This window comes from Siphateles boraxobius, unplaced genomic scaffold (genome assembly GCF_051911475.1).
Source record: "Siphateles boraxobius isolate OS27281-9 unplaced genomic scaffold, OSU_SipBor_1 33, whole genome shotgun sequence".
NCBI classification, from domain to species: domain Eukaryota; kingdom Metazoa; phylum Chordata; class Actinopteri; order Cypriniformes; family Leuciscidae; genus Siphateles; species Siphateles boraxobius.
Genome location: NW_027508953.1, coordinates 5,732,240 through 5,759,222, shown reverse-complemented (window position 1 = coordinate 5,759,222; position 26,983 = coordinate 5,732,240). Strand labels below are relative to the sequence as shown.

At 35.9% G+C, this 26,983-nt stretch overlaps 4 protein-coding genes across 7 annotated transcripts in view; all 4 read right to left on the bottom strand.

The window, feature by feature from the left end:
* Positions 1-9: 9 nt before the first annotated feature.
* Positions 10-9,911, bottom strand: s100u (S100 calcium binding protein U). The gene is made up of 3 exons (XM_077195204.1): positions 9,545-9,911; positions 4,290-4,422; positions 10-2,826 (listed from the first exon to the last, which is right to left on the bottom strand). The coding sequence occupies exons 2-3, from the start codon at positions 4,407-4,409 to the stop codon at positions 2,413-2,415; spliced, it is 534 nt and encodes a 177-aa protein (XP_077051319.1). The 5' UTR covers positions 4,410-4,422; positions 9,545-9,911; the 3' UTR covers positions 10-2,412.
* Positions 5,641-26,983, bottom strand: part of prcc (proline rich mitotic checkpoint control factor) — a 42,730-nt gene continuing 21,387 nt past the window's right edge. Inside the window, exon 6 of the mRNA XM_077195193.1 lies at positions 5,641-5,770. Coding sequence (XP_077051308.1) covers positions 5,750-5,770 — 21 coding nt within the window. The 3' untranslated portion in view covers positions 5,641-5,749. The remainder of the gene's footprint in view (positions 5,771-26,983) is intronic.
* s100a11 (S100 calcium binding protein A11) lies at positions 11,405-13,204 on the bottom strand. The gene is made up of 2 exons (XM_077195208.1): positions 13,033-13,204; positions 11,405-11,682 (listed from the first exon to the last, which is right to left on the bottom strand). The coding sequence occupies exons 1-2, from the start codon at positions 13,159-13,161 to the stop codon at positions 11,554-11,556; spliced, it is 258 nt and encodes an 85-aa protein (XP_077051323.1). The 5' UTR covers positions 13,162-13,204; the 3' UTR covers positions 11,405-11,553.
* Positions 14,899-24,850, bottom strand: pbxip1a (pre-B-cell leukemia homeobox interacting protein 1a). 4 transcript variants are annotated; one of them, XM_077195180.1, is made up of 11 exons: positions 24,437-24,840; positions 23,041-23,132; positions 22,864-22,948; positions 22,121-22,215; positions 20,950-21,571; positions 20,072-20,305; positions 19,814-19,837; positions 18,547-18,578; positions 18,388-18,450; positions 18,040-18,217; positions 14,899-16,966 (listed from the first exon to the last, which is right to left on the bottom strand). In XM_077195180.1, the coding sequence occupies exons 2-11, from the start codon at positions 23,104-23,106 to the stop codon at positions 16,050-16,052; spliced, it is 2,316 nt and encodes a 771-aa protein (XP_077051295.1). In that variant the 5' UTR covers positions 23,107-23,132; positions 24,437-24,840; the 3' UTR covers positions 14,899-16,049. The 4 variants fall into 4 exon arrangements, with proteins under 4 accessions (XP_077051295.1, XP_077051296.1, XP_077051297.1 ...); XM_077195181.1 differs by having other exon boundaries at positions 22,139-22,215; positions 24,437-24,836; XM_077195182.1 differs by lacking the exon at positions 19,814-19,837 and having other exon boundaries at positions 24,437-24,850.

The following is a 26,983-nucleotide window of genomic DNA, read 5'->3' as shown; positions in this document are numbered from 1 at the left end:
CCAGTGGAGTTTGCATTACAGTCCTTTATTGTTGAGTAGCTGGAATGGTCAATCATACAGCATAGAAAATTAAGTATGGGGTCAGTTGAGCAATATTGAGCTGCTACACTTAATGAAAAACTCATGCATTTGTTCAAAAGACAGAGTTTTATGTTACCTAGGTAGAGCTACTTCTGTTTGACTGACAAAACTGGATTAACATCAAGCTTGAAGTTCAATTTTACAGAACACACAACATGGTCAAAACGTGAGTGTTAGCCGGACTTCATAAGGTGTGATGACGTTATAATGCTAATGAGGCCTAGCAAAACCAGACACGACTGATTTGGAGTCGGACACACCAAAGTAAACAGACGGTTTTAGATGGCCAGGATATACATGACAGCGTGAGATAAACGAGAGCTCATTAGAATGATCTAAATGAGCTCTTTTTAGGCAGCGTAGGATTTCTCACTGATGTAGGCTATACATATCTGTATAATGCATAATGTAGTATGTATAATGTATTATGTAAGCTGGTTTAATGACTATTTAGTGAAAGTACCTGTGCATATGTCTCTTCTTCTTCTTCCATGTTATTGCTTTCATAAATGTCTCATGACTTTACACTAGATGCGATATCAAAATTCATTGAATCATTGATAATTAGTGAAAAATTCAAGGAACAGTAAGATAAGGTTCCTCATCAGGCCTTTGTCACATGGGTTGTCTAGCACACGACTAGCATAACTGTCAATGCATGATGGGATACAACATTAATATTTGTAATGTCACTAATCAATATATTATTAGCTAGATCGAATCTATCCATCTATCTCTAATGTTTTAAAAAGGTTATACGAATGTTAAGGGAATGTTCCATGTTATCATTTTTCAAATATGGGAAAGTTACATTTAAATGTTCTCTAAACATTCTGAAACAATTAGTAACACAAAAAAATGTTGGATCAAATTCCAGCTTAAACTTTTCAAGGGGGGAAAAGTTCCATGAATGATAATGTTTTTGTTTTCTCAATGTTTTAAGAACATTATTAAAGACCAGACAACTTTCTGTTCTATTAACTTTACTGGAATAATGTTCATAACTTTAACACAACCTTGCCAGAATGTTAACCAAAGTTCTGAGAATGTTCCATGTTATCTGGGTAGCTATGTGCTAAACAAATGCTAACATGGTAGTTGTGATCATATCACATGTATTAAATGTGTTTAAAAGTGCAAAATATAAGTGAAACTGGTTAATTATTAAGTTAATATAGTCTTTAAGAGATTTCAAGGCATTTAATCATTGCAAAGCAGTTTAGTAAAAGCCATATCCCGACTTTAGAGACCAACACATAACAAAACAAAAGAAAAACGCCTAAATATGTGGAGGCGAATATGGTTAAAATAAAGTTTGAGAGAATGAATGCCTATGTGAACGAGTGATTACTGAAGTGCGATTCTTATTTCCATCTTATTAACTGTCTTAAGGGCTCTAACCTTAGTGAACCAATACTGTGGGATGACTTGGGGCTCCCGCGGGGCCACAAGGGTCCCCTGGTGTGGATTCCATCTCAAAGGCTTTTAATTATTGAGCGTCAGCTATCATAAGCACACTAAGCATCTGATATTCCAGGTCTTGAGACGAAGTACTAAGATGGACAGCATGTGAAAGTCAGCTAATGGAGGATGTCAGAGAGAGTTAGCCAGAAAGCATGCCAGAAAACTACATTATTCAAAAGCAAATTTGTTTATTCTCATGCAAACAAGGCCCGGAAATGTGAACAACATAGTATGTGGACTGCATAGTGTTCCCATGTGCGCCACAAACGCAAGTCCCACATCTGAATGGCGACGGAATATGTTAAATTCCTGCAGAAGGGCATTTCATTAAACAAAAGCGAGGTGAAAAAGTGCTATTTTTACACTTCTGCAACACTGGAAAATACATAGTACATTTACGACTAGCACCAAAGTCGACTGAGAAAGTGGCACAAACATATTGGATACTTAATATTGCCTAAATGTAAGCTATAAAACCGATGTCTGTTCTTCATTCACGGATGTTTTGTGGAGATATTGGACAGGGGACACAGTGGTTGCAGTACCCTTACAACAAATCTGGCTCAAACTAAAGGACATAATGATCAGTTATTGCACCCCTTTGGCCATTTGTCACATTTGCGGCTGTCGACACACACACACACACACACACACACACACAATTATTACAAAAATGAATCACAGGCATAAACTAATTTGCATACAATCAGAAATTAGTATTATTAAGAAGGCTACACCTCTTTGTAGTAATAAAATTGTATTGGTCAGGTTTCGAATGTATGTAGTAAAATATCACAATAATGGAAATGACGAATAAAACAAACACAGAAGCATTTGAATCGCGACAATCTCGACTTCCTCAAGCTCCTACGACGCTTCCTCTGTTTTGATCTCTTCAGCTTTATTCTCTTCAGCTTTCGCTCCTTCCTGTTCCACATCTGTTTTTTTCTCTTCCTTTGGCTTCTGCTCTTCGGCCGCTACCTTCTCGACCACTGGCTTCTCGACCACTGGGTTCTCGACTACTGGCTTGTCTTCTTTCTCCGCCTCCTTTGCCGCCTGTGGCTCGGCCTTTGGCTCTGCCTGTGCATTGGCTGCCGCCTCAGCCTGTGTCTCCTGGATTGAACTCTCTGCTTGTGTTTCTTTTTCCAAACAACGCTGGTCGCTGAGAGCCTGCGCCAGATAGCCAATCAGACTCATATACTCCTGGAAGCCGACCTTCCCATCCTGGTTGTTGTCAAGCTGTTGACGCATGTTTTTAACTGCATCATTGTCCTCTGAGTCCTAAACACAAAGTTCCTCAGATGTTAATCACTCATGCAACAGGTTTGCGGCTTGTATTGATTGTCATTTAAACGGTTTAAAATGCTGAAAGTGATACAACATCCAAAATAGATTCTAAAAACTTTCTGTAAAAAATGTAGATGTTTTTGTTCATGAAAAAACGTGGGTTTTAGCATGTTGCTATGTGTTTACAAGTCTGATAAGTCTGGGCAGGATCGGGAAAAGACCAAGAGTTGGGATTTCGAATTCGGGTCACCCAAAGGGCAATTGTGCTACATGTCGGATGGCTGCCAATGAGGCTATAGGCTCATTGTTTTTTTTAAGTATTTTCTTCACTATTGTGATGTATATCCGAGTGAAACGGCTTCTCGAACAAGAAAAAATGTAGGGTCGGACTTGATTTTGTCTATTGGGAATTGATTGGATGTTTCTTGGTTTGCTATTGGTCGATCTCATGTGAGTGACTGGTTGTCCCACCCTCACGCCGGTAAACACATCAGAAAAAAAAGAGATGTCTCTAGCCGGGTTTCCATCCAAACGTGAAGTGAATCTTTTCAAAGTCCGAAAAAAACAAACAAATGCGAATTAGGTGCGTTTCCATCAAGTTGTTCGAGCTGATGATGACGGTGGTGTTGGTAACCTAGTAACCAACAGTAAATAAAACATCATCAGCGGAAACAGCGGATTAGTCATGTGGCTTTAATGTTCGCTACGTCAGAATTTATTTGGCAAATGCGTTTCCATCTCCCATTACTCGCAATAACTTTCCGCAAAAACCACCTCAAGCTAGCGTAAAAAATTTCTTGCAAAATGAAGGGATTTTTTTTCCAAAATTGGTGTTTTCATCACTCGTTTCTGATGCGATACTTCAAAATGCGCATAAAAGCAGTGTGATGGAAACATAGTAACTGCATGAGGGAGGTGAAGCTTAAAAAATAATGATGTATTGTACACGGATAAATCATTTCTAATAAAAACTGCAATAAAAGAAGAAAAAAAATAAATCCATTTTGATTTCGTGGTGACTTTAAATATATAAATCTACAGAAAGTTTACAGTGTTTTTTCACCAGTTTATTCACCAGGCACAATGATTGTTTAGAAGATTAATAGCTTCTCCACAACAATCTGCACGGACCCTGGTATCATTCATGTCCGTAGCACAAACAGTGCGAGATGAACGAGCACCACGAAAAGTTTTCCTCTGTAATTTAATGTGGCACCGGAGCAAATAACACAGCAGCATTCTTCATGGCAAATGACTATTTGGACACAAGTTTGTGGTTTCTGCTCAGCTCATCAAAGTCCAGATAATAAGGAACTGCTCAAAAAAGAAATAGACCAGGGCCAACCTGTAGCCATGGAAAAATCGAGTGTACTGAAAGACGAATAAGGTAACTGAATGATGGCTAAATTTCAAATAAAGTTTTGCTAGATTTAACAAAACTGAACGCAGCTACTAACCGTCAGAATGTTCTTCAGTTGGTTCTTCACAAGGCTCTGGAACTCCTTTCCTCCGAGGTTTTCCTTGCCCTTGGACGACTTCAGGTAGACACCCACCACGTTTTTAATTGCTGCCTCCATCTTTGCTTTCGCTCTACAACAAGATGAAAAGAACATTTAGTAGCCAGCTGACATTAGGGATGCACGGATATTAAAATGATGGCTGACGGACGATATATGACCAACAAAATGTTCCTGTACAATTTTTTAGTTGAAATAAATTAAAAATAAAATACTAAAAATCAATCATTTTAAATGCTACAAGTGAATTTAGCCATCACAGCATTATAATGTGCAGTATAAACATGGAAAATATTTGTTTTTAGATTTGCTATAGATTACACTACTGTTCAAAATATAAGTAGGGCCTACGATTTTTGTTTTGTTTTTGAAAGAATTTCCTTATGCTCACCAATGCTGCATTTATTTTATCAGTATAAACATTAATATTGCGAAATAATATTACAATTTTAAATAACCGTTTTCTTTTTTAATATATTTGAAAATGTAATTTATTCCTGTGATGCCAAGCTGAATTTTCAGCATCATCACTCCAGTCTTCAGTGTCACATGATCCTCCAGAAATCATTCTAATATGCTGATTTGATGCTCAAGAAACATTTCTTATTATTATTTAATATTATTCAACAGTTGTGCTTAATATTTTTTCAGTACTCTAAGATTAAGAGAAAGTTCAAAAGGACAGCATTTATTTGAAGCAGAAATCTTTTGTAACATTATGATGTCTTTACAGTAATGTTTGATCAATGTAATGCATCCTTGCTAAATAAAAGTATTAAATTCCTTTAAAAAAACACTTTTAAACAGTAGTGTGCATTTAACTGTAAATTATATATAAGTGTTTTTAAAGAGTAAATTACATGAGCTTTGATAACAGCAATCTAACTAAGGGAAATTGCGATAGATAGATAGATAGATAGATAGATAGATAGATAGATAGATAGATAGATAGATAGATAGATAGATAGATAGATAGATAGATAGATAGATTCAATCTAGATAATAATATATTGATAAGTGACATTACAAATATTAATGTTGTACCCCATCATGCATTGACGGTAATGTAAAAATAAGTTGAATACTTTGAGCAAACCCTAACCCTAAGAAGAAGTGGTGTCATTCGGTGGTTGGCGACATGCCAAGCTCTTAAACAAGTTATAGGCAACACTCTAGCCACAGTACCTGAGAGTGGACTAGGGTGTGGAGAATGGAAATCTTGAGGGTTAGAACTGACAGTCAATTGCAGATAAGGGAAGAGAGAAGAAAGAGGCAAGACGCCAGTGGCTGTCCTGATCTTTGATAGGTCATCTGATCTACTGATGACCAAACCACACAGCGGCTTCATGTTTCTCAAGGGATTACCGACAGCTCAAACATCCCTTCTTTCACTCACTCACTCACTCAACCACTCCTTTTTTCTGTAGTTTGTTCCTCTTGCTCTTCACACCTTTTTTAATGTAAAGAATTTAGTCCTGCTTTTTACTATCTTTCAAGACCAGCCTCTCTTTTCTCACGTGTAAGATTTCACTTATGCAGGCACACGTTCACTCTCTCTTGCATTCCACTACACAATGTTTTGAAGGAAATGCCAATAGCCAATCACCTTGCCTCAATGAGGAGATGGCATTACTCAGATTCTTTGATGAGGTGCAGACGGTCATAACTCAGCTATGTTCGGCATGAAGATCAGATTTTGGTGTAATTTTCCGAAAACCTCCATTAAAGGGTGTTTGATATATGCAGCGGAAACAATAAGTAAAGACATTTGTAGTATTGTTGTTATTTGTTAAGTAAAACTGGTAACACTTTACAATAAGGTTCATTAATTAATGTATTAACTAACATAAACTAACAATGAGCAATTCATTTGTTACAGTATTTATTAATCTCTGTTAATGTTAGTTAATAAAAATAGAGCTGTTCATTATTTGTTCATGTTAGTTCACAGTGCATTAACTAATGTTAACAAATACAACCTTTGATTTTAATAACGTATTAGTAAATGTTGAAATGAATATAAACTAAGATTAATAAATGCTGTAGAAGTATTGTTCATTCATCATTCATGTCAACTAAGGTAGTTAACTAATGTTAACAAATGAAACTTATTGTAAAGTCTTAAAGTAAAACTATTAAAAAAACGTTTTCTGTAATTCAAATAAAGCTGAATTGAAATGAAATATAAATATTTGACGAAACACTTAAACTTAAACATTTTAAATGTAGCCTTGGCATCTAACTAAAATACATAAGTTTAAGTATTAAATTGACTAAAACTAAAACTGAAATAAAAAGTAATCAAAACTATACAGATTTTTTTTTAAACTTAAAAAAATGACAAAATCTAATAAAAATGACAAACATAACAAAATTACAATGAAAACTGTATAAGTATAAGAATAAAAGCTCATTTACAAATATTAATAAATATAATAATAGTTAGTCGACTACCTCTAAAAGTGCCAATAATATAAAATGATCCTGTTATAAGAACAGCAGAATGCAGGAACAAATGTTTCAATGCATTAAAAAAAAGGTTAATTTCATTGATAAAATCTTGAACAACAGAACTAAGTGTCTCCCAAAGGTATAGAAAACACAACTTTTGAAATTCCATTCATTGCTCTTTTACGCAAGTCATTCAGACTTAACCAGAAAGTTACGGCTTGCTTGTTAAGATGAGGATTGGAACCTTATCATTTGCATAGCTGTACAAACAAAGCTGTACAAAAAAACCAGTGACATCCAGCGGTCAGCAAATGAGCCCTTTGGGTTGTTTTTGCAGGTTGGAAATCTGTGTAGGTGTGCTTGTCATACGAGACGGTTTCTAATGCCACCAAATTAGCTGACGTACATTCACACAGAGTTTCCCCTTATCAGCAGTAATAACACATCGACAGGTAGTAAGCGATTAAGAAACATGACCATTAGCCTAATTTAATGAGAGAGAGAGAGAGAATGAGATACAGAGATGACGCAGTACGCATATTAAAGTTTCTTGTTTCATAGGCTGTTCGAAAGTGAGAAGGACTCTTTTACACTAGCGTCAGGTGGAATGGTGCAGGAAATAGGCTAGTTTTCTACTTCCTTGGCACACAGACACTCAGCTAATGATGTCACAATGCAGCAATAAACTTATTTTAAGAACTGTTCACTGAAAGATTCTTTGGGGAACCCAAAATGGTTCTCCAATGGCATCACTATGAAAACCTCAATTAAAACTTTGATTTTTAAGAGGTTTTTTTAATGGTCTGACTGAAAAATTGCTATTTGAAAAAGATTTTGCATGCTACAAAAGTGTCTGCTACTATAAAATGTCCATTCATACTATACAAATATAAACTTTGTATTAGAGAATATAAATGTATATGAAAAATATTGGTTCATGTATACCTTAACCAAAAAGGCCAATGTAAACTATGTAAAACATACAGTTGTTACCTTTAGCCACTATTTTTTACCTGATTTGACCCTGAAAATTGAAATACCCCCTTTTGTGGATGTAACCTAATGAGATTATTTTTTGACAAGAATAAAACCAGTGTGTATATATTTAAGTCATAAAAAGATTAGCCTAGTTATAAATGAGCAAGATAAGTGACTTTCTCTAGGCTGTGTCTCAAAACCTAGTGAGCTGCCTACCTCGACAGCATTATCATAAGCACCTATTAACACAGAAAGCAGCATCCCAACTGAAATGGTACAGTGGCGAAATACTGTTGAGTCACAACCCCTATTGTACAGTCAGGATCCAGTCAGCCCTTATCCACAGTACAAACAATGTCTACATGCGCCCTAGATCAAAAGGCCGTCACTCTGTTGAAGTCAAGGCTGTGTTGTTGTCACAAGACTTACACACGTTCTCTCCACAATCATATTTCTGGTGACTATAGGCACCGTTCACTGATCCTATTGACTCTTTCAACCCTCGGTCAAAACCCTATCCAGGGCCAGTCGTCAAGTCTTATGAATTATTAACGCCTTTGGCCCCTGACCTGGCGATTCCGTGCGCGCTACCCTAGACCGTCTCGAGCTTTAATCCAAAACTCTCTCAGACAGACAGCACGTGGATGCTTAATAAAAAGTAATGAAGAGAGCTCTTCCATTAGGCTACTTAAGTGACTCTCCAAAACAGACATGACCTTTTGCTGTTCCTGGACGAAATGAATAAATAAATCCGTGCAAACAACCTCATGGAAAAAAAAGGAAAAAGGGACGCAGTGTATGCAGTTTAACAACGGACACTCGTGCACTCTACAGTTTCTCTCCAATGCGCAAACGAGATTGAAAGGTTTGCGTTTCCAAGCGGGAGAACGTGATACGCGCGCGCTCGATCACATTAATACAATACCCGCCGCTCGCGTGCGCCATGAAAAATTCACACAGGAACAACTTTGCAAGTGTATAAAAACTCGTGGGGAACAAACCTCCAGGTAGTTCTTATTTTCTACACACTGAAATCACGCGTCGATAAATAGCTTTTGTGTTAAACGCTTCTCTTTTCTGTTAAATCTTCTGACTTGGACTTGATTTAGCCTACTGTTGGCTCAAAATATTAAAAATGTCATAGCCTACTCTGTCTAAAGCATCTACAACACAAATATGAATATAATTATATTATAAATATGATTTACCATTGTATTTATCTTATATAGCCTATATATAATAGCCTACTTATATTTGATGTTTTTATAGGCTAGTATTTCATTGTTCACATTTTTATTTAAAATAGTAGGCTATTTATTTAAAATGACATCAAATTCTGAATAATCCTAAAATAGCATATTATATTCAATTTTAAATAAACGTAAAATAATTTAACTTCACAACAGCCTAACAATATTATATTTATTTTAAGATTCATTTAAAATACCATCAAATACAACAGCAGCAGCCACTGATATCAATTATGTAATTGTTGGCGCGTACAGTTTTAATAAAACGCTGCGATTAACACCGATTCAAACCACAGAAGAATAGTTCAGTAAATTCGTAAAGATACGCGTTTACTGTGAGCGAAAACGGCAGATGTTTTCAGATTCAGCTGGCTGAGGATGGTCGAAAGGGTGTTCCTAAAACGTGGCGTTGACACTTACAAAAACTCTCACAAGTTCAAAACTCAAAGTTTTTTGTTTAAGTAAGTTATTAGTATTAATCTGTAATGCGAAAGAAACGTATTTTGAAGCACTTACCCTAAAATGGGGACAGAGCGGATTGACAGTTCGCAGTAGCTGCAATAAACCTCTTTATCTTTCCCTTTTCTTCCCTACCTCCAAAAAAAAAAAAAAAAAAAAAAACTTGTCAGACTCGAACCACTGCCGAATCTCTTCCGTGATTTTTTTTCGTAAACGTTTTTTTTTTTTGCCCCTGACTCTGACAAATGAAAGGGCGTGTACCTGGAGGAGGGGAACTAAAGGACGAACTTATTTAGTTGATTTAAACAGGACATTTGACTTTTGAGATGATTCATAGGCTAAATTTGATATTTCTAATGATGTCTACTCCTGTAACATCAAACATTATCATACGTGAATGTAGTTTCACACTAGAAATTATACTGGGAATCATGGTTGAGGACGGTGAGTTTTGTATGGAGCTTTAGTGGGAAGTACAAAAACTTTAACCCTTACCTGCACAATGTTTGCACCAGTGTCAGAAATTATATGGCTTGGGCCATAATGCCCCATTGTTCTATCTTTTACAACATTTCATAGTCTTATAAAGTAATGAATTTAGTGTCTCTGAAACAAAGTAAATGGTTTCTAGCTGTTAGGTAAAAATAAATAAATAATTTCCAGTAAACTGGATCAAAATCCTCCGCAATGATAGTAGAGAGCTGTGTAGGCCTAGGCTACACTGTATAAACATGTTTTTAAAATACTTTAACTCATTAAAAAAGTTTAAAATCGCTTATTTTGATAAGTTATACAAAATTAAACTCATGTCTGTAAGTCAGTTTAATGTAATTTAAGTTGAAATGACTTAAACATACAAGTTATTTTATTTATTTATTTAAGGCAGCAATTTGTGCTTCACACAATGACAAATATTTACAAAGCACTGAATGATTTGTGACACATTATAGGCCAACATTTTGAATTATTCTTATTTAATTTATTTATTCAGTCCAAGAATGTGTCATAAATAAATAACACTCCGCATGCTTATATATGCTTAGAAAATAAGGGTAAAAACTCCTCCTGAAAATCAATTCCAGGGGGCAAATATTTGCCTCTAATGCATTAATTCACATGAAATATAGAGACAACAAAGTGCTTTATTTTTTTAAATGCCGCAGAAATTAATTACGCCAGGATTCTTACTGGAATGATTTGTATTATGATAAATCTCCAGCAGCCTTTAACAGGCCTCAGGGGAGACATATAGTGAATCATATCCCAGTGCCCAAACTTTACTATGATTATATGTGTTTACAAGAGGCACCGCCAATGTAAAGTGGTTTGTACTGACTGCTGTCACTTTGTGTGGACTATGGTCATGCCTTAGTCACGCCCGCCTCACATCTTTTTTGATCATTCTACATTCACTTTTGACTCATTTTTATTTCATAAAAAGGTTCAAATGAATCGTCTATTGTTGGTCTAAGAGGTTTCAAATTAAAATCTTGATGTATCTCTCGAGGCAGTTTTAAAATGACAGCCAATGTTCTTCAGGCAGCTCAAAATTCGAACGTTTAAAAATGTGTGTATTCAGTTTACCTCAGTATAGCACTTGCAAATAAGATCTGAATCTCCCTTATATCCAAAAGAAACCAACGCCCTTTCCTCAAGCCACACCTGTAAGCAAGGCAACTGCCGGCACCTGCGTTATATTGTGTTGGAGACTACATGTGTCAATAAAGACCTATCGTAACTGGCTTTGACAGTCTAGAAGATCTAAATCTAAGCTGCTTTGCAATATGATAGTTGAGGGCCTCAGGCTGGTGTTGGGTTACCATAAAATGATGCTATTAAATCAGATGCGCTACACAAAAGAATGGAAGAGAACAATCTTATATTGCATGGTCAATAAAGAGGCAAGGCAAGATTACCTTGAGAATCAAACAAAGCTTTCTTTTATTTTCCGTCACCTGGGAGAATCATTACCTGTGCAACAGCACGGCCTATTTTATAATTACATCAGGAAGTCAGAAGGTAGAATTAAAGTGATTGGATGGCATTACGGAAGATTTCTTCATTGGCTAAAAGCCGCCATGTTGGTTCGCCAAATTGCCAATAAGCTGCCAGAACTCCAGGAAGGTCAGCTCTCCGTCGTTATTCGCATCCAATGAGCTCATGAGCTGGTCAATGGTGGCTGGGTCAGAGGAATTCTGTGAGAGAACACATTGAATTAGTTGTTTATATGCACTTGCAATGCTGGTGTCTCCATCTAGTGATCGTCACTGGAACTCTGCATTCTTTTCTGCTGACCTATTAGTGTGGGGGGAGTTCCTGTTCTGGATGGGCCAAACAGAAACTGCTCTGATGTGGCATTTTTCCATTGTCTCTGGCATAGTTTAGATGAAGACATAATGAAAGCAGCTGGTTTGTTTTCATACACACTAGCAGTAAGGTCTTTCTATAATCTTAGAGTTTTTTGAAGGAAGGATGTGTTATTTCCTCCACAAAATCACAAACATGTGACTCGCATGGAATTCTTTACAGGATTGGGATGTGGTTAACTAATAACTCGCACCAGGACTCTGAAAAATGGTGCTCTTATTCTTTTTGGTTCATTCTTCTCAAGTCTCACAACATAGAATACTAATCAAACCCTGATAAAAACCTTCATTTATTTATTTAAAAAAAAAATCCTAATTTAAAAGATCCAAATATTATTATTAAAGGTCACAGATAAATACATTTGAAAAAAAGAGTAAAATAATAATACATTTTGTAGTAAAATGCAACATGCTGTAAACCAGTGTTACTTTAGTATCATTGAAATTGTTATATTTTTATTAATGGTTTGAATTGTCTTTTATTTTCAATTTTAATTTGAGATTATTCTGTTTTTATTTTTGTAATGTTTTTATAGTCTTTTAATATTTTAAATTGTTGCTATAGCGAAAAAGAATAGTTCTTTGCAGCACCTTTATTTAGCAGACATGCCTCTTCTTAATAAGAACCATTTGGAGTTGGTTTTATTGTTCTGAGTGGACATTTAAAGTAAGAAGAAAAAAAAGCTTTTGATGTTACATGATTGTTTTTTAAGTTCAATGTACTTGTTCCTTTTTCTTACGAAGAGCTAAATGGGTTCCAAATAGTAACTTTATGTTTAAAGGAAAAGTTCCTCCAAAAATGAAAATCCTGTCATCATTTACTCACCTTCAAGTTGTTCCAAACCTGTATGAATTTCTGTATGAACGCAAAAGAAAATTTTGAAGAATGTCGGTAACCAAACAGTTGATGGACCCCATTGACTTCCTCGGTATGGGAAAATGTATATGGAAGTCAATGGGGTCCATCAACTGTTTGGTTACCGACATTCTTCAGATCTTCTTTTGTGTTCAGCAGAGGAAAGACATTCATAAAGGTTTGGAACAACTTAAGGGTGAGTAAATGATGTCAGAATTTTTATTTTTGGGCAAATTGTCCCTTTAAGTGGAGACCTGAATTTAGGAATATAAATATGAAGTGTACTGACCATTTCTTCTACTTTAATAACTCAAAAGGCTTACCTTGACGAAGTTAGGTAACTGGGATGTGACCAAGCTCTGAAACTCTTCCTTGCTCAATGTTTTTGCAGAGCCATCCTTCCCGGCATAAGTCTTGAACTGGGAGACGAGCACGTTAATGGCAGATTCCATGATTTAGGGAGTAGGATGCTTCGGTGGCTGGAGATTAGAAGGTAACATACAGGTTAGTCCTTTCGAATAAACAAATCTGGTCTGAGACTTACAATAACCTTATTTCAAGTCCACTGAGGTTAAAACACAATAAAATGAAGACCAGTAATAAATGTGCAAAAATATATGGTGATCAGTTAAAATGAATTTTGTTTATTTTTAAAGGAACAATTCTGTCATTACTTCCTCACCCTTATGTTGTTCCAAACCGGCATGACATTTAGCAAAATGTCCAAGCTTTTTTATTCATACAGAGAAAGTGGATGGTGATACACCACTTTAAATTATGGGAAAGCGCAGCTTGAACATTCTGGCAAGTCTTTTCGTGTCTCACAAAGAAAAATATACACGAGGGTGAGTAAATGATCCAATGATGTTCATCTTTGGGTGACCCCTAACCAATTAAGGGCAAAAAGGTATATCCTGTGCATACTAAAAATGATTCAATAAAAAAAAAAGATATATCCAACAGAAGTATCATCATAGGCTTACCTGGGCCGAGGAGTGATGTTCTGGCTGGAGTTGTGTTTAAATGACTACCTCTCACCTTATATTCTCTTCATCCGACTGCCAAAATCAGCGGAAAAACAAAAATCCCACCCACTGCTCCATTTCACAAGTCAGGATTTTCTTATCTATCTCCTGCTTAAATGTTTCCATAGCAAAGTTTAGACTCTCTTTCACACACATACATACAAACACACGTTTGTTTCACTATATTAGTGAGGACATTGAATAGACTTCCATTGATTTTAGATCAGGTTAATGATATTTTCTATCGCCAAACCCCTACACCTAAACACAACCCTCACAGAAACGTGCGCAAAACACTATAAATAAAAAATGTGTTTGGCCAATTTATAAGCCTTTTTAAGTAGTGAAGACACAGTGTACAGTGTCCTCATGGTTGGTTGTCATATTTCACTATATAAGTGAGGACATTTGGCCCTCACAAGTAAACCATAATGTTTTATGGGGAGTTCCCATAGACAATGATTTTTATACTGTAAAAACTGTATATTCTATTCCCTAACCCTGAACACACCCCTCACAGAAAACTTTTAGCATTTTTCCATATGATTAATAAGCGGTTTTCTTCATGGGGACCAAAAATGTCTAAATGAAACATTTCGTCCTCACAACATTGGCTTCACCAGAACCACACACACACACACACACACACAATTCATTTATAGAAATCCAGAAGACAAAACGTGGCGTATATCTGAGAGATAAATAGCATACACCCCGCATTGTGGTTTATGTTACTGAGAAATTGTACTATTTATTTTTGTTTTTGATTATTTCTAAGCACAACCTAACATGTCAGTTGATTACTCTACACCTCCCTATCAGGTTTCCTTAATGTTGTGAATCCAAACATATGTCATCAGGGAAACTTCATCTGATAACTCCCTCAAAACTTACTCAGCATCAACAGACATACAAAGCCCTCACTAATACGTCTCCTGCAGATCCGTTTTAGAGGTCAATACTGAATTTGCATGTATGCAGAATATTAACCCAAAAAGGTCAATTTAATCACTTTAAACGGGAGGTATGGTTTTCAAAGGTAAAAATACAAATGAGACCAGAAATCCTCAAGGAATCACCCATTTCTGATTTGTCAGTTGTAAATAAACAATGAAATAAAATAAAATGAACAATGCAATCCCTTAATAAAGAAGAATTCTCATGGCAATGGAACATAGTTTTAATAATCATCATAAATTGATACATTGTGACATTTGGTTTTGTATTACCTTTTCTTTATGTGGTTTTAAGTTTCCTTTCATATTAAATATCACTGTGCCATATGATAACTTACCTTAAATTATAAGTTCCATTAAATAACTTTTTTGTTCTTCTTATATTTACAAATTGGACAAGAAAGGCCAAAAAATATATTGTATTCACCCCAGAAGAGTGCAGCAAATCAATAATACAGCTGTAATCAAATGATCTTGATTCATTACAATGGCTGTTTTCCTAAGATAGAAAGATGATATAAATAAATGTCCACATCACCACAGTGCAAACTAATCAATAATTGAAACTTTCTCCGGTTCCATTTCACTTGTGTGGTTTTGGGTAGACCATTCTTTTCAGTACCAGAATTCTTTGCTCACTAGTAAAGGCACATAATCTAACATATCAAATTCCATAAAGGAAAGAAACATTCATTTTGTTTTGTAACTTAAATTAAGAGTGGGTAGAACTTGAGTTTAAAACCGAAAGCTAACAATGACCTCTAAAATCTCTGGCGAAAACAAAACTTAAAAAGAAACCAGTTGGACACCAGCTTAGTAAGCAAAATCATAAGTAGGTGTGAAGTAACCAGGATTTAAAACAAAAATAAAAAACCCTAAATAACTAAAATAAAAATCCTGACATTCTACATTTTATTGTTTTTAAATTGATTTTGGGAGCTCAGGTAACTAAATAGGGAAATTGTTTTCCGATCTCATTGCACTTTCCCAGTTTAGCGTTAATTTCGTTCACAACTCCTCATGTACTAGGTGATTGATCTATCTGCAAGTAAAGCAATTTCATTCATGTGCAAACACTTAATGCTTAAGATGACTAATTCTTTACACAGCAAGCAAGAGTCAAAAGGTTTGGCGTTGAAGAACAGGACCAAGGGAGGTAGCTTACAACAAAACACCCAACACACAGGTGGGACTTCACTAAGAACAAGACTCCGAAGGGAGAATCCTCACACACAATGCATTAAACTACATCTACAGTCCGTAAAGACCAGGGAAAGTAACAGCCAAGATTGCTTCTTTAGGTTTTCTTTCACTCAGTGTTTTTTCCATCGGTTCAACTTAGTTTCTAGGGTGTTACAATTACGCCAAAGGTGCGGCGAACTTTAACAGTGCCTCTTTCTCAAACTCCTCCATCTCATCTTCAAGGGAATCATTGTCATTGTCATGCTGCTCATCTTCTAAACCATCTGCCAGATCTTCCAGGATATCCGCGACGTCCTCGGCGAAGTCGCTGAAGAGCATTCTGTCGTGAGCGAAAAAGCCGCCGCTGAAGAACTGGGCAGTGAGGCGGCTGAGAGACTCCTTGCTTTCCTGAGGAACTCCCTCTAGTTTGCTTAGGTAGATCTCAAGAAGGTCCTGAAACTCTACGAGCTTCACAGGAACAAGCCCCTCGGCGTCAGCGCAGTTGGATACGCCATGGCAGCCCTCGGCAGGATGTCGGTTCCTCCTGAGCTTCTCTTCTTGGTGTTTCCAGAAGTCTACCTGCTCCTTGTGGTGATGATGGTGGTGTTGATGATGCTTGGAAGGTTTGGCCTCCCAAGGTCTTTCCTTCTGTCTTCTTTCCCTCTCCTGCCTTCTCTCATCCTTCTTGTGGTCCCATTCTTCTTTGTACTTCTTGAGATGGTCTTTCCTTTTGTCCTTCCCACGCTTCCACTCTTTCCCGCTCCCTGCTTCATCCTTCTTCCAGCGACTGTCATGTTCTTTCTTTCTGCCCCATTCCTTCTTTTCTCCTTTGTGCTCCTGGTGTTTCCTCTTCCAGTCTTCCCGCTTGCCCAGCTGGTCCACCTGTTTGGAGAGTCTCTTCTGGATTTCCACCAAGCTCTCCCTCAAGCCCTGTTTCTTCATTCCCTCCAGCCTCGTCCTGCTCTCCTCCAAAAGAGCTTTCTGCCGCTTGAGTTCCTCTTTCTTATCCCAGTGTTTCTCAGTTCCTTCTAGACTAGACTCAGCAATGGAAGGCGGGGACTCAGAGTCAGGAGCCTGTTGTGGAAGATCTTCAACTGATGGAGAAAAAAAGAGATTTTTTTTAAATAATGCAATTTATAACATGAATAATGAGCACATGAGAATGATTTCTGAAGGATCATGTGACCCTGAAGACTGGAGTAATGATGCTGAAAAATCAGCTTTGCATCACAGGAATAAATTACATTTTAAAATATGTTCAAATAGAAAACTCTTATTTAAAATTGTAATAATATTACAGTTTTTAGTGTATTATGGATTAAATAAATACAGCCTGGGTGAGCAGAAGAGACTTCTTTTAAAAACATTTTTAAAAATCTTACTGATCCAAAACTTTTAAACAGCAGTAAACATATAAAAAACATGAGCATGCACAATGAAATATCCAATACTGACATATACCAATAAATAAGAAAAAAAAATCAGCTGATCACCAATATGTTGCTGATATCATTCTACATTACCAATAATTATTGTGCACATAAATATTCACTACCATTCAAAAGGTTGGGGTCAGTAAGACTTTTTAATAATTTTGAAAAAAAACTCTTATGCTGCGTTTATTTGATCAATAATACAGTAAAAACAGTAATATTGCAAACTATTATAAAAGTTTTAAATTGTTTTCTATTTTAATACTTTTTTCCTATTTTCAGTGTCACTTGATCATACAGAAATCATTTGTAATATGCTGATTTTGCTGCTCAAGAAACATTACCATCAATGTTGAAAACAGTTGTGCTGCTTAATATTTTTGTTGAATTTTTTTCATGATTCTTTGATGAATACAAAGTTCTTTTATTTGCAATAGAATTAATTGGTAACATAAATGTCTTTAGTAACACTTTTGATTAATTTAATATAACTTTGGCGTCGTTTTTTATTTTTATTTTTTAATCATACTGACTTTTGAACGGTAGTGCAATAGCTAACAAAAAGCTAACAACCTCATACATCTTAGTAAACCAAAATATGTCTTTTGGCTGTTAAATTTACATTCACATTCTACATTCAGAGCCCTTTCCACAATATCTAAATTTAAATGTTGAGATTTACAATTCAAATACTATGCATGTGCAGTTCCCAGTCCCACTCTTCCTCATCATACCTGTAAGCTTTGCGAGTTCAGCAACTCGTGCTCTTAGTGTCTGTAGTTCGTCTTTTAAACCAGGCAGTTCAGACAGTTGTTCTTTCAATTTAGTGTTCTCGTTTTCCAGCGCTCCTTTCTCAGTGTTGAGCATTTCTGTTGTCATTTTCAGAGCCTGGTCCAACTCCTGTTTCTGTGACTGATCATGAAAAAGTCAACATTTTAAAATAATCTCCTGGTACGCTCTATAGAAAGTGCATTAAGCCCACTTAGTGGGAAAATGCATTTGCATGTAAACGAAAAAAACTCAAACACTTTCATGGCATTAAGAGGAAAAACTTTATATACGAAGGTAGAGAAGGGACTAACCTCAATCTGAGCCTCCAATATATTAATTTGTTTATTCTCTTGAGCAAGCTTATCAAGGACTTCCTGGAAAACGGTACAAATCATCAGAGACTGCCACAGGTGAAATCAACTTGTCAATAATAAAAGAACACAGCAAAGAGAATTAGGCAATGCACTAACCTGGTCACTTAATTGTGAACCATCAAAATCATCTGCAGGAAAGAAAATGGATTTGTAATGTTTGTTGAGAACGCATAGACAAGGTGAAGTGAATTATAAAACTGTAAGTGTCAAAAACTCAAATGATGAAAGTAAAAGTCAGTGTAGTTAATGAAATAGCAGTCACACAATTCTGGAGTTAAACTGTATTTCACTGGCATGTTGTGTCTGGATATATGAACCAGGTCTCTCTGGAACACACTGCTGTTCAAAAGTTTGGGGTCAGCAAGTTTTTTTAATTTAAAGAAATTAATACTTATATTTAGCAAGGATGCATTAAATTGATCAAAAAAGACTTTTAAATTGTTACAAACTATTTCTATTTCAAATGTATTCATCAAAGAATCCTGTAAAAATGTATCACGCTTTCCACAAAAAAATATCAAGCAGCACAACTGTTTTCAGCATTGATAAAATTATTTCTGAATGATTAAACACTGAAGACCAAAGTAATGATGCTAAAATTCAGCTTTGCATAACAGGAATACATTATATTATATATTAAAATAGAAACAGTTGCTTTAAATTATAATAACATTTCACAATATAATTGTTTTTACTGTGTATTTCATTAAATAAATGTAGCTTTGGTGAGTAGAAGAGACTGCTTTTAAAAACATTTTTAAAAAATTTACCGACCCCATACTTTTTTACGGTAGTGTTTGTTATCAAATTCAACAGTTTACACACAAAAAAACTAATTAAGATTTGCCTTTTGACTTAGTAATAACCCTGGTAACCTCTACAAAAACTTAATGTCAGCAGAATCTCAGCATTAAGCCATTTCAAGATGAGACAGCCATTACTGACACTAAAGAATTACAAAGGTGAAGTGTGTAATTTCTTGCCAAACGTGGCACCAAATTGCAATTGGTTTAAGTGGCCTGAACAATAGCGTACATTTGAGGAGCTACCTGTTTGTCAATGAAAGTGTATTTGGTAAAATATGTCACTAATGGCGGCACAAAAATTATACACTTCAACTTTAAAAGGTAAGAGAGTAGAAGCAACCAGCTCATAAGCCCCTTGGTAAAGTAGTGCATCCTGGGTGATGATATAGGCTGATGATAGAGACTGCCCTCAGGTAAATGTACCTTTTTTCCCCCACTCATTTGTTTGAATATGTGAATATGTGATGGGAACGAACTTTACAATTAGCACTGGAGGGCAACTCAAAACAGCTCAAACACAAGCATATACTGCCACCTAGCTCAAACTCTGAACCTACCATCAGACGGGTCAACCACAGAACCTGGAGGCATAATAACATGAATGTAACCACTGAAAATGCAATATTAATGGATATAATGTGGTATGTATTCATAACCATTGACCAAATATGAATCACTCAGTGGTTATGCCCAACCGATGTTATGTGTGATGTCATATGTTAAACGTTTTGTCGGACAAATTATAAAATGTGGTTTAAATTTGTGACTTTTTAAAATATATTTTAAGATTTGCATCACTGCCACACAAAACTCACCGGAGAAAAAGAAGGATCCAACACAGAGCAGGACCAATGCGCCCACTATCAGCTGATTCAAAGAGAAACCTCGTTTCTCCTCTTTCCTCACTGGCAGATTAAACTCCTCCTCTTCTTCCTCCTCCTCCTCGTCGTCAGAGCTTCGCTTCAACACTATGGTGGGTTGCACATGTCTGAGTCTCACACCATCATCTTCTGCTGAGGTGCCCGCTGGGAATTCAGCACCAAGAGATTCTAAATGATACAGAAGAAAACAAGGAGAAGCAAGATTAGGAGAAATATGGTAAATGTGGGGAGAAATGGAACTAATTTGGTTGCTCCACCGTTTTAATATAACCGAATATATTAAAGCTGTAATATTTTGCTCAGCAGAAATTTAATCATTTAGCAGACACTTTCATATACTATTCAAATACATAATGCTTTGATAATGATAATAAAATAATTATAAGTCCAAAAATACAAACTAAATACTTAATATATATAAATTAATTTATAGAAAATTATAAATATTTTTATGTAATTTATATATCTGTTTTTCTTACTTTTATTTATGTATTTATATATATATATATATATATATATAACAAAGACAAAATAACATAAGTTAAAATATATATTGTATTTTATTATATATGTAACATATATAATAAAATACAATATATATATATATGCATATAGATATATAGAAAATATACATTATATAAAAAAAATATATAAAAAAATATAAAACTATTATACTAGTATTTTATTATATGTATATATTTATTTATTATTAATAATAAGTAAAACAATACAAAGACTAAGTATCATGAAAAAGAAAGGAAAAAGAGTTTATTGCACATTTTTTAATTATTAAAAAAAATGCAATGTCATACCTGGCTCTCTGATCACATCAGGGAATTCTCTAGGCAGCTCTATTTCGTCTTTCTCAAAAGAAGGGTCCTCCTCAGTCTCAACCGAACCAATGGTTTCTGGATAAGGGCTGTAAGGGGCGGGGCTTTCTGCTGTGCAACCAAAGCCTGTATCAGCCTCAGAGGGCGGGGCTAAAGGCGGGGTTTCAGGGGTGGGATGTACATCAGCATGAATATCAAGCACAGGGATTGCAGAAGATTTAATAGTTTTAGGGGCGGGGCTTATGTCTGAAGTAACATCAGAGACATCGGGCGAGGAGCTAATTTCTCTGAATGGTTCGGGAGTCGAGATGATTTTGGGCTCTGGTTCCGGGGCGGGGCTTTCTTGGACTGGAACATGTTGGCCGGGGAAGATATCAGTTACGTCCTCTTCAATGGGTTCGTCATGGACTGTCTCCTCTGAAAACTGGAAGGCTGATTCTGTAGTGATGCTGAAGGGAACAGCGCCCAGAAGGTCACTGTCAGGGGGAGAACTGGTGATAGTGTCATGGATGACAGGAGCATGGATCTCAGGATCAAGCTCAACATCGCCATGGCCAGATGCTGCCATTTCCTCAAAGAAATCCGGGGATGTTTCCTGGCAAATCTAGATAATCAGACAACATACAACTTTATCGAATATCGAGAAACAGTCTGCACTTCAAATTCAGATGACAGGCACCACCTTTAGTAGAATTAGTAGGTTAAACAGGGAAAAATGAGGTTTGTAATCCATTTCCAGAAATATTGTAGTTTCAGTTGGATCCAATGTTTAGTTGTCCAAAAGTGATGACATAGAAGAACTATGTTTGGTTCCACAAAGAACCTTTCAGTGAAATTTTTTTTAATCTTACTGTGAAGAAAATTGTAATAATCTAATTAACCTTTTTTCACTATATAGCATCTTTTCAAGGTTATTCATGACATCATGTATGCTAATAAAAAAATTTTTTTGGAGACATTCATGAATTAATAATGGCTACACTGTGGGAACAAACAAATCAGACTTCATCACTGCAAAATGGCAGTCAAAATTTAGACAGTCAGGTTGAATTTTAAAACCAAGTCAGATGTGCAAAGTGTGAACAAAGTGTGCAAAACAAATACTGTGAACAGGCATATAGAATGGCAACTGAACGTCCTGCGCTGTACATACCAGTGGTGATGCACTGACCTGGTGACCCTCCTCTGACAAAACGCTCTCCATCATTGGAGTTTCAGGGTCATGTGACCTCACCTCCAAAGAGCTTCCTGAAATAAACACAGTTTCACATTACAAAGCCCACAAATTGGTGTTACAAATTCACCAATATTGAGATGATGCCGTTTCATTCAAAAGTCCATAGAAGCAGCACATTAATATAAATTATAATACAAAAGTTTGAGGTTTGTACGATTTTTTAATGTTTTTGAAAGAAGTATTTTAACCAAGAATTAATTTGATTTAAAAAAAACGATAAAAACAGTAATATTGTGAGATTTAAAAGAACTTATTTCTATTTTAATGTATTTTTAAAAAGTCATTTATTCCTGTGATCAAAGCTGAATTTTCTGCATCATTACTCCAGTCTTCAGTGTCACATGATCCTTTAGAAATCATTCTAATATGCTGATTTGCTGCTCAATAAACATTTCTTATTATTATCAATGATATTGGTAACAGTTGTGCTGCTTAATATTTTTGTTGAAACCATGACACATTTTTCCAGGATTCTTTGGTGATTTGAAATATCATTTTATTGTAACAATGTCAATACATAATTCTTTACCATCACTTTTGATTAATTTAATGTGTACTTACTGAATAAAAGTATAAATTGTTAAAAAATATATATTACTAACCACAAACTTTTGAACAATTGTGTAAACAAAATGGTTTATATTATATGTTCCAATAACCTGCTATTTCCTCTGAAAGACTGGGCGCATCCCCAATACTTTCCGTCCCATCATCCACTGGTGCTGCAGGGTCGGCGGCAGCTTCCTGAAATTAAAACTGCACATTACTACACCTGATTCATTCATTAACAAGATAATATCACTGACACAAGCATTTTGACAAAGTGGTTAGCAAACCTCTGGAGTGAGAAGGGTCCAGCTGTTACTGGATGACCCGGAGCTGCCGGTGCTGTTATCAGACATGGCCCTCGTGTGGCTCTGCACAGCACCTACATAATGAAGATCGCCACATGCACGTTAGTATTACTGTTCTGCACAGACCATCAAATTCAGTAAAATGAGTGCTAGCATACATTAATGTTGCCTTGTTAAGTATCCACTGTTTTCATAAGTCTAGCAACGCTCTCCACACAGTACTGTTCTACATTTTGATATTTGACAGAAATATGAAGCACACTGATTCTTGTAACATGGAATAAACATCCTATCAATTTAACACAAAAATGCCATATATATATATATAAGTGTGACAACACTGTTCGACAAAAATCACAGACATTGGTGACTTTTACAGATTTTATTTTGATTATTTTAATTAACAGTGCTTATATGTTTTTCCAAAACCATGATATGTCAACCCACACAAATTGAAAGGAGAATTTAAGATAATTTCATTCATTTTAAGTGAGTTCTATTAGTTGCAAGCAACATTTGACACAAAAGGGTTACTGATGGCTATTTTAATAGGTGTGATATGCACGTTTTTATTTAGTTAACATTGTGAGATTCTCTGACAGTGGTGATAATTCAGTAGATGTTGCAGAATATCTAAAGCTGCAGTCTCGGTTAATTCAATGATTCAAGTGAACGCTAGATTTGTAAATATTTAGGTCCCATATTTGACACATTGTGTTTATATCTGACAGTCAGACAGATTTTGAGTGACAGGCACGGAAAAACACAATTTGTGAGAAAATGGAGGAATCTTTCACCAACGTAAAATACAGTTATACATCTAATAAAGAACAGATGTATAGAAAACAATTCATAAACATATTTTTGAACATATTTACAGAAAATATAATGCAAAAACCTATTTGAATCTGTTTTTAGTATGTTTTGTTGCATTCCTCAAGCATCAGTGAAACCTAAGCACACTTATTATATAATCCACACTGGCGGACTGTACCTTATTTATTCAATTAGAGAGAACCGATGCAGGCAGCAAAACAACGATTACAGATATTACATAACAACAGGCACACAGGACCCACAAACACTGCTGCAGACTATAAAGCCACCCTTAAATGTGACCAAAAATGGTCAAACGGCCTCATTGAATTCATGGCCTATTGTTTATCGCGTTCAGATGGACATATTAGATTCGGTGACGAGCTGTCATCATCATAATGGTGATGTAGGTTGCGTATTTATTTTTGTACGGCGGCCAATTCAGCCTTCAGCAACACTACACGCCGTGCTGAATGAAGACAGCCCTCTTCCGCATAAAACAAGGATCCTTACGAACGCATTACAGATTATATACAGGGATGTACTTGTATAAAATGCTTACCGTGCTTAAAACGGCCTCAGTCGAGTTGCGCACGCGTTATTCTGTCCGTAGTCGTATAATTTCTCCACACGCACGATCCGTCTCGCGAACTTCGCAACTTCGGGAATTGCGAGTTAGCGTTTCTCTCCAATAGGACTCCGATTCAGATCCGCTCACAGCCAATGGGAATGAAGCGTCGTGTCGCTCAGACAGACAGCTCATTTCAGCTGTGACGGACAAACGCAGGTGACGGACAATCTAAACGTGAAGTGGTCTCTTATCGGACTTGAGGAGGAGTAAAGACTGTCCCGACAACATGCATGAACTCTCTATATATAGGGAGAAGACATGTTCTCCTCCAGCAGTGTACTGACACGTCTACAGAGCAAGAGCTAAATCTGTTGGGACTTCCCAAATGCCTGTCTGCTACAGCTGGACTGGCCTAAATAAACATTGCTCTTGTGTTGCAACATGTTCTTTTGTAATTAAGACATTCTGAGCTAAAGCAAATAGATAGACTGCAGTAGCTAAGCTATAGGAAACTACTGGTGTCATCTTTATAAAAAATAAAATATATATATATTAAAGGAAGAACAACAAACAACATGCAAATCTTTTCATGAAACTGTCATTTATTTGGCTAAATGTAATCTACAAATAATTAACTAACATTAAATACGAAGGTTATGTAAAATGTGTGTGTTTTTAATTGATGTGTAATGCTTGTTTTGGTGTAGCCTAGCTATTATTAGGTGGCAAACTATAATTAAGAGGCGATCATTCACCTCTTTGTAACTGTACGCATAAGAAGTACTCATTTTGAAATGTTTTGAAACCAAGATTCGAAAAAGTATTACGGAACTTGGCGAGTTCCGAACAACTGATTTGAAATACAAGATTCGTAAATGTTTCGAAGCTTCATGAAGCACAGTTCCAAAAGTGGCACCGCACGATAGACGGGAAAGTAGCGCCCGGTTTTAGTCGCCCGAATGAGCGGACTGATATATATCATATACAGTATTGACAATTGTAAAATTGAGTAAATATCCATCCGCTGGATGGCGCTATTCACCAATTAGAATCAATTATTCCAGAGAGCCACATCATTATATGGCGTACATTGTGAGGTATTTACTGTATATTTGGAAGGTTTCTGTGCCATTCACAGAAGTGACTTGGGAATGCCTTTAAAATTACTGAAGCAAACAGGACACTTTTGTCAATAGTTAATTTGTACTTCTGCTAGGGGACACCTGTGTGAACCTGTAGGCTACTTTATACATTCAAAAAATAAATAAAAATCTATTAGACAAAGGTAAAATTAGTTATGAGCAAAAGGTAACATCACATGGTTTATATTTTGTTAATGTAATGTAATTTGTTTGCTTCTTAAGTGTCCTAATGCGTTTTGGCGACACTGTATGTTGTCAATAGAATGTTATATTGCACTGAGCATTTTGCACTGTATATTGCATTGTGTCTGGTGCTTTTATTCATATTAGCAACATTCAACCAGGCTTCTTAAGACAGCAGTGCCCCTAAAGGTTAGCATATGGCGACCATAAGACTTGCAGAATGTTCTAGTGCCATTATAGAGGGAACTTTTTCAATGCTTGCAACCAGATCATTGAGGAACCACAGAGCGATGAGTAATCACTGCAGCTCAGACATTTCAAGTGCTTTGTGCTGTTTGCGTGAATACTTTCAGTGTACTTTTCCAGAGCTCTCGCCAGTTTTATATTTCAATCTTACTCTTTTGACAGCAGAGACCAGCTTGTTATAAACCATGCAGGAGACATATGATCACCCTTGAGACTTTAGCTCAACACTAATTATCATCAATAGCCTACTGCTCAAAGGGGAATTCAAGTTTTTAAAAAAATGGTAACACATGCATGGGGTTAAACAGAGGAACATAAAAGTATGCAGAAGGAATCAACTGACTCATTTTTAATCGATCACATAAACATGTGGTGAGTGCAAATTAACATCAAGTACAAAGAGTGCTATTGTAACAAAAGCCTGGGGGGGGGGGGGGGGGGGGGTATAAAACATCTACATGTATAATATACATCACATTAAATAAGAAGAACATTCTGATTCACATGATCCTATTTAACTGTCAATAACAATCAAAAACTGAATGAAAAGTTAATAGGTCATACTTACTGTGTTTACATATACTCGAAAATATAATATAACTGCCATGAAAGATTGATAAACCAGCAGACAAAACCCATAGTATTATCATACTTTTGGTTACTGAATACAGACTCAACACTGCTGAATGTCTGATATGTTTTATTGCTATTGTGGCATTGTTTTGCACTGGTCAGTTTTGAGATTTTGGACTATTTTATTTCCATAACATCCATAAAGTCTTCTTGAATAATGGAAAAAAACATCCAACTTAAAATTAGTAGATTTCAATTGCAAAACAAAGGCTGTTTTCTTAAACTGTACAAATGTCTGTCTTTTTTGGCAGTATTTTCTGATTAAAGACATCCAAAATATCCTCTGTAAAAACCTTTAACTATCAACAAAATCAAACAATTGGCTTTATTCAAT

Excerpts from the sequence above, each read along its gene's own strand:
- s100u (XM_077195204.1), bottom strand. The coding sequence starts at position 4,409 with ATGGAGGCAGCAATTAAAAACGTGGTGGGTGTCTACCTGAAGTCGTCC. Across the intron at positions 2,827-4,289 it reads AACTGAAGAACATTCTGACG|GACTCAGAGGACAATGATGC; the intron begins GTTAGTAGCTGC and ends CTTTGTGTTTAG.
- pbxip1a (XM_077195180.1), bottom strand. The coding sequence starts at position 23,106 with ATGTCTGATAACAGCACCGGCAGCTCCGGGTCATCCAGTAACAGCTGG. Across the intron at positions 22,216-22,863 it reads TCTTTCAGAGGAAATAGCAG|GAAGCTCTTTGGAGGTGAGG; the intron begins GTTATTGGAACA and ends TGTTTATTTCAG. Across the intron at positions 20,306-20,949 it reads TGATGTGATCAGAGAGCCAG|AATCTCTTGGTGCTGAATTC; the intron begins GTATGACATTGC and ends TGTATCATTTAG.
- s100a11 (XM_077195208.1), bottom strand. The coding sequence starts at position 13,161 with ATGGAATCTGCCATTAACGTGCTCGTCTCCCAGTTCAAGACTTATGCC. Across the intron at positions 11,683-13,032 it reads AGTTACCTAACTTCGTCAAG|AATTCCTCTGACCCAGCCAC; the intron begins GTAAGCCTTTTG and ends GTTCTCTCACAG.